Source organism: Mus pahari, chromosome 17 (assembly GCF_900095145.1).
Source record: "Mus pahari chromosome 17, PAHARI_EIJ_v1.1, whole genome shotgun sequence".
NCBI lineage: Eukaryota > Metazoa > Chordata > Mammalia > Rodentia > Muridae > Mus > Mus pahari.
Window position 1 is genome coordinate 56,641,396 of NC_034606.1, and position 15,196 is coordinate 56,656,591.

At 39.2% G+C, this 15,196-nt stretch overlaps 1 protein-coding gene across 1 annotated transcript in view; it reads left to right on the plus strand.

The window, feature by feature from the left end:
- The window catches only part of LOC110334547 (mucin-19-like), a 97,438-nt gene that overhangs the window by 14,298 nt on the left and 67,944 nt on the right, over positions 1-15,196 (plus strand). The window contains exons 7-9 of the mRNA XM_029547874.1: positions 366-455; positions 2,461-2,559; positions 6,051-6,149. Coding sequence (XP_029403734.1) covers positions 366-455; positions 2,461-2,559; positions 6,051-6,149 — 288 coding nt within the window. The remainder of the gene's footprint in view (positions 1-365; positions 456-2,460; positions 2,560-6,050; positions 6,150-15,196) is intronic.

Here is a 15,196-nt window from a genome sequence, read left to right on the forward strand (position 1 = left end):
AAAAGGATCTTAGGATCTCTGCTCAGCTCTGGTTTTGACAACAGGTACAGTCTCACCTAGGATCTTTTGACCTCTGATTGATACTGATATGCTGAAATGGCTAAGTTTATCCCATTCAGACTTTCCATGGGGAGACCATCATTTCCAGTTTGGCTGATAAAAGAGAAAGAAGTCTGCATCTGGTTTAGGTGTTGTTCTTTGTTCCAAGTCATCATTTTTGTGATGACATAGAAAATGTGTGGAAAAGTGTGGGTAGCTTACTTATTGCCATGTGGTCTGTTGATGAATTTCAACTTGTCTCCATACAAAGTATGAATATTGACATTCTATCCTATATTCTAATGAAATTCGTTTCCCTCCTACAGCTGACGCACCCAGTGACCATCCAAGTAACACTCTCAGGGAGGAATTAAAAGAAATATTAGCAGAGATCACAAATGCTCATGCTGGCTCAGGTAGTGAAATATCAGTGTGTAGTCGTCAAACCTGAATTGTGCTGAGGTTCAGAACTCTTGTTTGTTGGCAGCTGATGTTATCTCTTGGTAAAAATCTAGGTGCTTTATTAGAAGGCTATTCAGAACAAGGGAGGGCATCTGATAGGTTAAGATTCTGGGTCCAACTGGGTGCCGACATGACATAGTGCCAGTGAAAGGATCTTTATTTGGCAATGAAGATTGTGGTTGTGTTTCCTGTCAGATATTTTATGATCATGTAGTTTTGATAATGTTTGTAGAATGCAGTCTGTCAAAAACCTGTTGATATTCAGGCTGACCTTTGAGTGGAAGAAGGCATTCATCTTGAGGCTTTACAGAACAGAATTTATGATCAGGAGAATGGGACAGGCCTGAAGTCTTCTGGAGTTGGACACATGAATGTCAGTGGTGATGCTGTAGCATCCACTCTCTATTAAGCTGGGCTTTTCTGAGAATTGTCAATAGGTTGAAAATTCCTCCTCCTCATCCTTTCTCTCTTCTTCCACCTCTTTGGACATCTTCACCTCTTCCTCCTCCTCCTCTTTCTCTTTCTTTACCCTTTGCTCCCCCTTCTCTCTCTCATCCTCTTTCTCTTTTTCCTCTGCTTTCTTCTCCTCCTTCCAATCTTCCTTCTCCTCCTTCTCTTTCTTCTCCTCCTTCTCTTCTCCTGCTCTTCTTTCTCCTACCCCCTCTCATTCTCCTTTTTCTTCTTCCTCTTTCTCCTTCTCTTTCTTATCCTCCTCTTCCTTCATCTATTTGTTTCAGATTTTCATTTCCTACAAAAGGGAAAGAACATTTTTTTTCTTCAGTTTCTCAGTTAAAATGGATAGAGTGGATGTTTTGGTTGATTGTATATGATTTTATAAACCATGAAAATGGGCCACTGGATTCTCTGGGCACTTGATAGTCCATGATCTCTAGGAATCAAGTTATGAACACACTTTTCTCAGCATGTTGCATTTATGATGAGGATGCCCATGCTGTCATCCTTATTGTTATGATTTAAACTTTGTGATTTTACTCAAGAGAAAACCATAGGCTGTATCTTTCACATGGAGTCTCCCCAGCCAGGAGACTCTAGGACATTCCAGGGTCAACAAGTATATGGAACTGGTAGGATTTCACTAGGTTGAAGTGATCAGCAGTGTACAGTCTCCATCCTCCAGTGATGGAAACAAGTGTCACATCCTGTCCTTCCTTGGAGTCTGTGCATGGCCTGCTCTCAGCATGCACTTTGATTTTAAATTCCTTGTTAAAGAAAGCCTTGTTCTCAGCAGCTGGTTCTGTTTGTATCAGAGGATGACAGAACAGTTGGCCCTACATTCAAAGTTAGATTTTGAATCACATTGGATTGTTGATGATGAATTTGTGAACTTAAATGGCTCTGTTAATTCATATATAGGCCTTAGAATGTTTATTCTCCCTTTTCTAGACCTCAGTGTATGCATTGACTGTTTTCAAAACAGTTTTAAAATCTGTGTCCTAAAGTATTTCAGTGTGCAAACCTAAGTTGAAGAGAGTCACAAATAGGTTAAATCCGATTCTAAAAAAAAAATTCCTGCAGGTGCTCAGGCCATCAGCCTGAGCAAATGAATACCTGAGTTCTAAATTGAAGCAACCTTTTAGAGCATTCATTTCTCTGAAAGTGAATGATTTCAAGTTATTTCATTGGCCTGTGTTTATCGGAAGGGTGGAGCTAAATTGGACCTTGAAATCTGTACTTGAAATTTGTCCTCTGACAGTTGCCTGCACTAAAATGTTCCTGTGAATCCAAATCCAGGGCATAGCCTCAAGAAAGGCAAAGAACTAAGATAGTATGTAGCTTGATAACTGTTCTTTTTGTCAAGTCAGTGTTTGTGAGAATAAAGAACAATGGCCTAAAATGTAGTAGATTATGTCATTGCAGGTCATTAGCAGCAGCTTGTTTTATTTGTTGAAAACAAAGAATGGATATTACATGTTTGACCAGAAATCTGATACATTTTAGCTTCTACAGATGTCAATCGTGATGAAGATACAGTCCTCAGCTTCATGAAGGACTTAGCTCTCGCCATTCAACAGTCCCTCTCTGATGCCAGTCAATCAGGTAGTCAAGTATCAGTATGTGACAGTGAAATCTGACCCCCAAAGCCCTGCTTTATTGGCAGCGGTCACATTTTGTTTCATTTTCTTTTGCTTCGCTTTGCTTCTTCTCCCAGTTGTAGAGTCTGGGCGCCTTGGTAGAGGATTGGTAATGTGTAGGACAGTGTTGTGGTTTGTCAATGGTCTGGGTCAAAACCAATTTCTAACATTGATCTTAGGGAACATGGAATATTTCTCTGACAAGATAAAACCTGAATGTTTCCTTTCAAGTATTTTATGAGGAGATGTCTTTTGCTCACCTTTGACAAATATAGTCTGTCACCACCCTTCTAATAATCTGGCTTAACTATGAGTGGAGAAAGGGATTTCGGACAGAGCATTAAATGAAAAAATTGTTGTGACCCGAACTGATGAGCAACTTGAATTCTTTTGGGAATGGACCCATGGCTTCAGTGATGATTTTAGGGCAAACCCACTGCACTGTGCTGTGTCCTCCTGAGCATTTGAAATAGATTCAGAACTCATTGTCTTTGCCTTGGATTTTCAGGTTCTATCAAATGGAGAGAATTCATTTCCACAGTTCTGCCATTATAGAGGGTCAGAGAGGGTATAGTGTCTTTGTACAGACCTTGATGAACTGGACCATGTGATTCTAAGTGCTCTTAATAAGCCATTGTGCCCAGTAATCATACCAGGAACAAACTTGTCCCCACAGTGGAGATCTGAAGACTGATGCAGAGTCACATCATCTTTATCTGATGATTTTACCTTTGCCAGGTGACTCAAGTGGAAGCAGTAGGCTGAGTCTGCATCCAGCTCATGGTCTCTCCAGAGTCAGGAGAGGGCCCAATACTCCAGGGTCAACAAACAGTTGTACCTGGTAGAAGTGACCAGAATGTAGATATTCACAGTCCATCTACAGGGTCTACAACCTCTGATGAAGGAAAGGTGGTTCAGTTTTCCTGACCTGCACTCCTTTCCATGGATATCCTGCCTACAACATTAAAACATATTTTGTTCTAATTTCCTATAGAGGAGACACATGCTCTCATTGTGTGCTTATAAATGCAGTCAGTAGTTTAATTATTACATTTCTCTGAATGGGATGGAGTGCCATGTATTTTACTTGGTCATTGCTGAAGGAAGGGCAGAGCTAAATTTGAACTTGCAATTTCTGTTTGAAGTTCATGCTGTGACAATAACCAATGATAAAAGGACTTTGGGAATCTGTGCTCAGTTCTGGTGTTGATAATAGGTGCAGTCTCACGTAGGACCTTTTGAACTCTAATTCTTACTGATATGGTGAAATGGCTACATTTATCTCATTCAGGCTTTCCATGGTGAGACTGCACTGTTCTTCTCTTTTGGGTGATAAAAAAGAAAGAAGGATGGATGTAGGTTAGGTGTTGTTCTTTCTACCGAATCAGTTTTTGTGAGAACTTAGAAAATTTGTGGGGAATGTGGTAATTTATGTATTATTTCATGGTCTGGTGATGACTTTAAATTTGTGTCAATATTTTATCCTATGTTCTGATGGAATCCCTTTCCTTCCTACAGCTGACAGGCCTAATGCACATTCAAACAACCCATTGTCAGGAGGATTGGGACCAAAATTTGAGAACAACCCGACTGATGACAGTGGCTCAGGTAGTCAAGTGTCAGTATGTGGTAGTCAAATCTGAATTGTGCTGAGGTTCCAAACTCTTGTTTTGTTGGCATCTGAATATTTTCCAGGTGTAAAGTCTTGGCACCTTTTTAGAGGAATATTAGAGTGAAAAGAATAGTTGTGATATGTCATATATCTGTTTTGAATTGCTTGTGTCATTGATATTAATGAACATCACAGATATCTCTGGAAATGAAGATGGTAGTCGTAGTAGTCGTAGTTCTTCTTCTTCTTCTTCTTCTTCTTCTTCTTCTTCTTCTTCTTCTTCTTCTTCTTCTTCTTCTTCTTCTTCTTCTTCTTCTTCTTTAAATATTTTATGATCATATATTGTTGATCATGTTTTATAATGCAGCTTGTCAAAAACATTCTGATAATGTGGCTGAAATGTAGAAGGCATTTGGTGTAGAGCATTTACAGAATGGATTTTTCTAGTTAGAAGAAAGGGACATTCCTGATGTCTTCTGGAGCTGGACCCATGAGGCTCAGTGATGACAATGTGACAAACTGTCTCTAGCTAGTTGGGTCCTTCTGAGAATTGTCAATAGATTCCATCTTCTTCCTCCTCCTTTGCCTCCTCCTCCTCCTTCTTCTACTCAGAATTTTGTTTCCTATAAAAGGTAAAGAACTAGTTTCTCCAGTTTTTCCATTTAAAATGGTCAGAGTAGATGTTTTAGCTTTGTTTGTGTAGACCTCTATGAAAATTGACCATAGGATTCTCATTGCTCTTGATAACCCATGATCTCCAGTAATCAAGTTATGAGCATACCTCTCCTCCTCACAGAGTTCAGTTCTGTTCACTAGATGCTCAGGCAACCATCAGGCTGTTATGATTTAGGTTTGTCAAGTGACACAAGTTAAAGCATAGGCTGATAGGTCAGACTGAGTTTCTACAGAGTAAGGAAATCCTGTGATATTCTAGGGTAAAGAAGTCGCTTGATCTGGTGGTAATAACCATATTGAAGTGATTAGATGTCACTCCACAGGGTCTAGAAACTACAATGATGGAAAAAAAAGTGGCTGGGGTATCCCCACTTCCATTCTGTTCCATGGATGTCCTGCTTTTAAGATGCACTTTTATTTTAAATTCTGTGTTTGGGAAATATTTGTTCTCTTTAGCTGGATCTGTATGTATTAAAGAATGACAGAAAAGGTGAAATTACATTCAAATTTGAATGTTGCATCACATTGGTTTGGTGATGATGAATTTGTAAACATAAATTAAATGATTAACTAATGCATAGAACTCACAATGGTGTTCCTTCCTTTCTAAGAGTGCAGTATGTGTGTTGATCAGTACTCACACTTTACTGTCTTAAAATATGAATCCTTAAATATGCTAATGTGCAAACCTAAGTTGAAGAGAGTGACAAAAACAGGTCCAAAAGGATTTTAAAAAGAAGAGATTCCTGCAGGACATGAGTCAGTCAGGTTAAGCAAGTGAAAACGTTAGTTCTAAACTGAGTTAATCTTTTAGAACATTCATTTCTCTGAAAGTGAAAGATTTCAAGTTATTTAATTGGCCATTGATATTGGAAGGGCGGAGCTAAATTGGACCTTGAAATCTGTAGTTGAAATTCATCCTCTGACTACAGCCAACAGTAAAACATTTCTTGGGAATCTCTGCTCACGACATAGGTTCAAGAAAGGCCAAGAAACAAGGCAGGATGTAGCCCAAAAGCTGTACTTTTTGTCAAATCAATGTTTGTGAGACCAAAGAACCATGACCTAAATGGTAGCAGATTGTGTTGTGCCAAGTGGTTAGGAGCAGGTTGTCTGTTTGTTGAATGAATAGTAAATGTTTGACCAATATTCTGATGGTAACATTTTAGCTTCTCCAGCTGTCAAGCCTTCTGAAGAGGGATTGAGAAAATTGTTAAGTGCCTTAGCAGAGGAATTTGGACCAACAGGAACTGATGCCCGTGTCTCAGGTAGTCAAGAGTCACTCTGTGACAGTAAAAGCCGAACCTCCCAATCCTTGCTTTATTGGCAGCTGTCCTGTTTTGTTTTGTTTTGCTTGGTTTGGTTTGGCTTGGCTTGGTTGGGCTTGGCTTGGTTGGGCTTGGTTTGCTTTGGTTTGGTTTGTTTCTTTTTATTTTATTTTTTTTTCCCAGTTGTAGAGTCTGATGCCTTGGTAGAGGATTGGTTAAGTGCAAGGCAGTGTTGTGATTGGTCAATGGTCTGGGTCAAAGCCCGTTGCTGACACTGATTTTAGGGAATTTGGAAGAAGTTTTTCTGATAAGCTAAAACCTGGATGTTTCTTGTCAGATATTTTATGAGGATGTCTTTTGATCACCTTTGCCAAACACAGTTTGCCAACAACTATGCAATAGTCTTGCTGAACTGTGAGGGGAAGAAGGAATTCCATGTACAGCATTTAATGAAAAGAATTTTGTGACCTGGCCTGATGAGTGATTTGAATTCTTTTGGAAATGGACCTATCGCTTTCATTAATACGACTTAGGGCATACATACTACACTATGTTGTATCCTCCTGAGGATTTGAAAAACGATTCAAAGCTCATTGTCTTTAACTTGGATTTTCATTTTCTATAAACTAGAGAGAATTTGTTTCTCTAGTTTTGCCATTAGAGAGGATCAGAGTGGTTATATTGCCTTTGTTTGTATAGACCTTGATCAGTTGGACCATTTGACTCTTGATATCACATGGTCTCCAATAATCACACCATGAACAAGCTTGTCCCCACATAGAGCACATCTGAAGACTGATGCACATTCATATCATCATTATGCTTGTGATTTTACCTTTCCCAGGAACCTCAGGTGCAAGTGGTAGGCTGAATATGAATCCATCAAATGGACCCTCCAGGGAGTCAGGAGATGATCCCACAGTCCAGGGTCAAGAAGTAGATGCATCTGGTAACCCTAAGCAGAATGTAGAGAGTAGCAGTTCATCTACACGCTCCGCAACTTCCAACAAAGGAGGTACCCTGACCTGGATTCCTTTGCATTAATATCCTGCTATAACATTTATTGTGTTTTAAAATTCCTATGGAGGAAATATGTGATTTCATGGTGTGTTTGTGGATATGTTAGAAAATGAAAACAAGGTTGAAATGAAATTCAGGTTTGCCCTTTGAATCTCTTTGGTTTAGTGATGATTTGTCAATGGAGAAATGAAAAGTAAAGTTTTGTTGTTGTTGTTGTTGTTGTTGTTGTTGTTGTTTGGAGTCATTCTGGTTAAAATGAACTCTCTTGGTCCTGGTTATGGTAGTGTAGACTTTGAGGGAGAAGGATGACACGGTTATGAGAACTCTAGTTATCCTAGGATCTCTAATAATCTAGCTGTGATCATCCTGGTTCCCACACACTGCAGACATGAAGAAGAATACATAGCTAACGTCATCCTTGTGATTGTTATTTTGCCTTTGCCAGGTGATTCCAATGAAGTAAGTGGGCCAAGCTCCTCAGCTGTAGTCTCCACAGATTCAGGAGACCATGAGAATCTGACTGATAAACCAGGACCTGGGTTTAATGCACATGAGGGGGTTGGAGAGAAAAATGGTGAATCTTTTGGGGCTGGAAGCTTGGATAGTGGAAGTTAGAATGACTCAGATATCTTGACCTACATTCCATTCCTAAAATGTCCCAGTAAATATCCTCCTTCATAATTGTTCTTAATCATGTTTGATTTTTTTTCCCCCAGGAAGCCATAATTTGTCTTCTGGGTCTGGAAGTAGTGTAAGAAGTGATTTTTCTACTGGTGTTGCACCTTCTGACAAAAATGAATCTGCTGGCCTTGATGTTAGTGGCGGAGATACCTGTTCTACTGGCAAGACCCAATCTGGATCTCCTTCTGTGGCTTAGATAGTTAGAGTCATTTCTCATTTGAAAGTCATGATTTTTGAAATCTAGCTTTAAAGCAACAATGAAAATAATTGCCATTTATATTCATAATTTGCAATCAACTCGGGTTTTGGAATCATAATCTACTTAGTTATTATCAGATAGAAGCCTTTTTATCTTTCGCTGGCATGTAAGGAGGCAGGGCTATTGTCTGTTTCCTTATTTGTCTTCTTTTTAAAGTGATTTGGATTCTGCTGCAAAAGTTAGTGTCATTATGGATATGTTTGGCTTAATCTTTATATCCTGGATGTGGAGTTGATTGGCTAGGTGATTTTTGCAGATACATTTTGGAGATGCATAACCATGTTGATCCATTTTTGCAATAGCATAGGAATTCTACAAAGTGTTAAGGTAGTATTCCTGACTGGTCATCCACTTTGATTCCTTTAACTCATAGGAATTAGTAAAGAATGCCCCCCTCACACCAATGTGGACTTTAGACCTTCTGAAATGAGCATTCAGAAAAATATTTAGCATTTATTGGAACACGATATTAGGTTTAATATCTGGCTACAGTGAGAAATCTAAAAATCAAGTGATAATGTCATTTTGTAATAATGTTGACTTTATCTCAGAATTGACTCTTAATCTGCTAAAAATGGCTTTGTCGTACAGTAATAAAATTGTTGTATTTTAGTTGGTCTTCATCTTTGGGTATAAAAATTTATAGCCATTACATATTTTAAACTAATAAAATTGAAATTATTATCCTTTGTTGCTGATTTTATTCAATTGTCGTTTTATGGAAGTAGTCAAAAGACACTGAGTTTTGCATTCTGTACCCATTGACAAGAGGTCAGATATTCAGCCTTTATTTTTTGTTGCTGTTGTTGTTGAGACATGTGTTCTGAATTAGTATCTTTCCTTTTTTTTTTTAAGTAAAGTTTGAGTTTATTAGGAATAAGTTTTAATGTATTTTTAATGTGGTCATTAAGGGAGAAAGGATGATTCCTGGGAAGAAATGATCTTAATAGAGAATGATTAATTTAGGTAGGTCTATCTATCTATCTATCTATCTATCTATCTATCTATCTATATCTGTCTGACTGTCTATTGATCGATCAATCTATCAGTACCTCTCTATATCTGTATGTTTGTTGCGCTTTTCGAAATTACTGTGTTCAAGACATCAAAGATTATGTAAAATCCATTGGAAAAATGATTTTTGTCTATGAAGTTTTTCTTTAGTAAGTGACTTAAGGCTTTCTAAAGGTGTATTGGATAGGACTACAGACTGATAAGATAAAATGGTTAGTCAAGTGCCTAAGGAATTTTCAGTATATGTTGGGCTATAACATGGTTTAAACTGATTTATAATCTTGTTTCTGAGAGGATCTCGATGTTCAGCAAACAGAAGGGATTGGCTTCTTTCCTTTTCACTGCCCTGGGACTCCATCCTGCCTTCATTTCTTTCAAACTTTTCTATTTTCCTTTAAGTTTTGTGGATGACAGAAGTTTAATTTCCTGAAGTTTTCTAAGGCTGTATATCATTATAGATGCTACCTATGTAGGGGTCAAAAGTGTTGGAATTTCTCTTCTAGGAAGACATGACAACAAAATAAATCAATCATTATGTTTAATCCTGAAAATAGCACTCAAAATAGGAAGATGTTCATCTCCTATGTGTTGACTGAGAACATGTAGCTAGAAAATCATTAAAATTAAAAAAAAAAAAAACATTGGATAGGTTGGCTTTGAGTATGTTTATCTTGGAGTACAGAGGACATATTGCTCAAGGTGCCAGGTTTATGCAGACAGAGCTCCATTACAATAATGGCAGGGATTCCGTTGTGCTGTGGTGAGATTAAGGCCACCTGTTCTGTAGGAGTGCCGTGCTCATCAGTTTAACCTCTGAAGTTAGTAGTGAAAGAGCCCTTGGGATCAAAAGTTAGGAGATTTCTGTCTGTTTATTTTTGTCGCCGCAGTTAGAGGTCCTATTTATCATATAACATCTACAAACTCTTCTTGAGGAATAAAAAAATGGAAGCTAGATATCAGTAAATACATGATATTGTTCAACTATGTTGAAAAATGAGAAGACCCCCAAGATCATGTGTAGTCTTCATCCAGCAATCTTTCCTTATACCCAAAACAATCCTAATGTACAACTCTCACCAATCCACCCTGGGGCAAAGCTTGCTCAGAGATTGATTGCTTCCACAAAAACCACCTAGTGAAAGTAGGGGCAACCCACATGATTCTAGATCTCCATATCTGGTCAGTAAAGAAAATATATTTCCTTTACTATTATGGCGAATTGATTTTTGTGGCAGGGATCCACCCTAAGGGTTGGACAAAGGTTCCACCTTAATCAAGTGAATGATCCACTTGCTCCAAACAAAGGGGAGCCAATTGACAGAGTTGCCCCTTCACACGGGGGACCCATAAGTCATCTTAAATCTGAAGTTGTCCTTCCTGATCATCTGGTATAGCTTCACATACTATTTAGGAGACTAATTTTATTGGGGCTCAGCCACAACCCCTGTTTGGGAGTGAATCTGTTTCTCTGTGCCTGGTTTGATCATCAGTAACATTTATTGGCCATAAACATTAAAATTTGAAGCTGTTTAAAAGACAAAAGACTTTTGTTACTCATCCTAAGTAAGTTGCTACTGCCAGTCATGAGCTTTATAAAGTAGACACACCCTGGGCCAGAAATAGTAGAAGCAACTGAAATCTATTTACTCAGCCGTCTTCATTAATGTCTCTCAAATATTGCTATGCCTGGTCTAGAAGGGAATTACTTTCAAGGTAAACCTGGCTTGTTGGAATCGATTTAAAGAAAAGTAAAAGCTTAAAACCCAAACACGGCTATCTATGTACTGAGAATTTAGTTAGGCAGACAAGCTCAATTTCAGGAAAGAATTCAGTGGTTGAATAGCCAGGAACAAGGATAGAGGAGATGAGGAGATGACTCTAATGTGATGATAAGAACAATGCCTAAAAGAAAAATACTGAAGCAACTTAGAACTTAAAGTCAGTTTGCCGGATGCTGACAGATGGGGAAATGGGGCTTAGCTTTGTGTTTAAGAAGTTTGGATGTCTTTCCTCCTGCTTGAAGAAAAAAAAAATCAAGTCTTCCAGCAGTTCCCTAGTATAGCCACGTTACCCTCAGAATGTTTCTGAGGCTCCGGAGACTCCGAGGGGAAGATTTTTGTTATAGGGGACACCTTCCTGAATTATTTTAGTTCAAGTAGGCTAAGCCTCTGTTTACCCAGTAATATTTACATCCTTTAAGAGATATTTGAGAAAACAAACAAACAAAACCAAAAATAAACAAAACTAAGAAAAACAGTCAACATCCTCCCCTCTCCCCCTCCACCCCCCAAGCCAGGAATATACTTGTTTGTAGGAGGTTAAGCAAAGTCAATGGTTTATTCCCAATTCCTGAGTTAGGACATAGTGAATAGACCATAACATGTGGCCAGAATAGTCTGTTTTTGAAAAGTATGGTTATTATTATTATCATCATCATTATTATTTTTATTGTTATTGAGAATTTAAGGTTTTTCCCAGGTCACTGTTTTCTCTTTTGCAATTATTTTTTCTTTTATAAGATTTTTAATTATTTTATTTACATCCCAAATGTTAGCCCCCTCTCCAGTCTTCCCTCATAGAGTTCATTTCCCCATCCTGCCTCCCCTTCACCTCAAAGACGGTGCATCCTCCCCCTTTGAGTACTCCCTTCCTGGGGCATCAGGTCTCTACAGAATTAGGCACATCCTCTCACACTGTGGCAAGACAAGGCTGTCCTCTGCTACTTATGTGCTGGGGGCCTTAGACCAGCTGGTTTATGCTCTTTGGTTGGTGGCTCAGTCACTGGTAGCTTCCAGGGGTCATAGTTGACACTGGTAATCCTCCTAAGGAGTCACCATTCCCTACAGTAGTTCCTTCAGGCCATTTCTAATAGTTTCAGCGCATCCCTTTCCACCCGACTTGAGTCCCGCGGCTCTTTCAGAATCTAATAATTCCCCTTGATTCCAACAACCACTTTTAGTCCAATCAAAGAGTTGGCCTACAGGTGTTCCTTCAATTATGAATAAGGACTGCGAAGACCATGCCTTTATCATTTATGCAGTGAAGAAGGCAAAATTTTCCTTTGCATAAATGAACCCCGGGTCGATAATTTTAACTCCTTTAAACATTTGTAGGTGAAGGGTTCAGTAAATCTTCAGGTTTAGGGTGCTCCCTTCAAGAGTGGTTACTATGTACATTAATTTATAAATGAGTCCTCCTGGGTTGTCACAACAGAAACCAATTCCCCCATAGATACTTTTAGCAGCTATGTGAAATTACCCGAGGCATCTCAAGGGTAGCTGCAGGTGCTTGAGGCAGGCTTCCACAGGAAACTTAGTCTCCCAAGAAAGCCTTCCTTACAGGTGAAGGGCTGCCCTTTTATGGAGGGGTAAAGTCCCGGGTTCCTAGAAGCCCATCCAGGGAAGTTATGTTTCAGCACACTGCTTTTCTATAGCAATGCCAGGCTTCGGCCCCCTTTAAAAACATCTTTATTTTCCCAGGGTTTTTCTGAGGGACCCATTTGATTGCCTTGGGAAATGGATTACTTTCATGGGCATTCTGTTACTGGTTAGGCCTATTCTTGTGTCTGTGACCGGTTTCCCTGGCACTTTGCCTATGATTTATCACCGTGGCTGATACGTCCAAAGCCAAATTTAGACGTTGACATAGGTGTATCCAGGTACCTTGATGATTGCTCTTGAACCTCCTTCCTAACGTCTAAAGAATACTGACTGATAAAATTAGTTCTGGCAGTATTTGAGCTTAGAACAATTTAAAAAATAATTTTGAAACTAGTCAGTTTAAATACATGCACATTTTCCCCCCTTTGGATTAAAAAACCTGCTTCCTCCTTCAGACAAACCCTTTTAGCTAATACTCTGTTTTTCTTTCTTTCTTTCTTTCTTTCTTTCTTTCTTTCTTTCTTTCTTTCTTTCTTTCTTTCTTTTCTTTTCTTTTCTTTTCTGCCCATTTCTGTTTTCTCTTCAACACTTTTCAAAACTATATTTTGGTGCCTATATTTTCCTATCTTTCTCTTATTTGATGTTTCATTCCTGGTTTACTATTCTTTTCAAAATTTCTCAATTTAGAAAAAAAATAATGCTATTTTAATGTAAACCCGAGAAACTATATTTAAGCATAGAAAAAGACTGACATTGCATCTTAAACCATCTAGGAGGTATAAATACAGGAGAGCAGAGATTTGCAGCAGTGTTGATATTTCTGTCTTCTCTTACTGATCATTTATTTGTTTATAGTTTTGGTTTTTGAAGCTGAGCTCTACCCCATAGCCTTAGCTGGCCTGGATCACACAAGTACACCATCAAACTAGTCATTAAGGTCATCTTCTGCTGAAATAGTTTGTCCTATTTTTTTAAGGTGGGAAATAGTATTGAGAATTAAACCCAGGACCGTAAACCTACTAGACGAGGACTCTATAGTTAAGATACATCCCAGCCCAGCAAGTTTAATTTAACTCGTTTGTTAGATGTTTTCAAGTTCCATGGCTTAAGAAAAATTTGCATCAAGTAAGTCTGCATTTACAAGCTGATTTGGAATCCTGCAAATATTGTGCGATAAAAACAAAACAAAACAAAACAAAACCAAAAGCACACCTTCAGATAATGCATACTAGTCATTTAAGATAGGCCAAATCAAAAGGGCTTGTAGCTTTTATGGCACATAATCTCTAATTCCAAATCTGTGCTTCCAAAGGTATCCCTCTTAGTGAAGATAAGGTAGAAGATGTTCATATAAAAGACATAGTGCTTAAACTACCATTGGTAAAGCCTTAACAGAAAAAGAAAGTCAGTCCAAAGTGAAAATAGTGATGAAGACTTAAGGCAAGATCCTTTCTGCCACCTGTGTCCGGGACTACGAGCTGCCTGACTCGACCTGTCCTTGGAGGTTGGAGATGAGGTGGTGCAGAGACAGACTCCAGGAGCAGGTGAGAAATGAAGCCTGAATGCCGCTGCTGTACGCTCCTGTGATAAGCCCCACAGCGCCCCAGTTGGTGCCCAGAGAAAGCATCTCTTCAAAACAGCAGTTCCCGATTGGCTGGAATTGGCTGTGCCAGCAATCCTTGGGCTCTCAGGCAGTCCTCAATTAGGTCCTCCTGCGGGAGATGTTTTTTTGTGGCAGCAGTCCCCCAGGGCGGGGCATAGAGGTGGGCATGCCATTCCTGCTATGCTTTTCCTCTGTGAAGCACTAACCAGCAAGAGACGGAGACACTCTAACAACCAGAAGTTTCTATTTTTAAAAGATGTACAGGTGTGTGTGTGTGTGTGTGTGTGTGTGTGTGTGTTGCATGTGTGATGATGTTTGTCAAGACCAGAAGAGGGCATTGGATCCCTGAGAGCAGGAATTACAGGCAATCGTGATGTGACTTCTGGGAACCCAGATCAGGTTCTTTGCAAGAGCAGCAGGTGCCTTTGCTCCTAACCAATCTCTTCAGCCCTGGACATTTCTCTTTTAATGTCATTTTTTTTAAACCAAATTTCCCCACCTTTTTATTTATAATAATATGAAACTATATGTCCTGTAATTATGGGTGTCTCATAAGCAAACAAAAAGGAAAGGAAGAAAGAAATCTCAGGGCATTCAGATCAAATTCTCCGGTGGACTAGATGTTGCTGGCATGACATGTTTTAAAATGTAGAAATGTGTTTATAAGCTTCCTGCCTAAAATGGACCTCTCTTGCCTGTCCTACACGGCCTCCCGGGGCCTCCGGGTCTCCTGAGCACACAAGTCACACTCTTTCACTTGGCAGAAAATAAAAATACAGATATTACCGGAATAAGAGGGTTTTAATCTCCCACAAAATACCTTTAGAGTCTAAATTCTTGTCTATTTTGGCCATGGGAAAATCTTGGCAGCTCCGTTCCAAATATCACTGAGTGAGCATTCAACCTTAGGAATCAGCATCTGAAACGTAGAACTTTGGAGGCTGTTAAAGCCATCTGCTACAGCAAAGTCAGAGAGACTGCTGATGGAGTCCACATTGTTCTCTGCTCAGAAAGCATAAGAAGGGAGGAAGGAAGGAAGGAAGGAAGGAAGGAAGGAAGGAAGGAAGGAAGGAAGGAAGGAAGGAAGGAA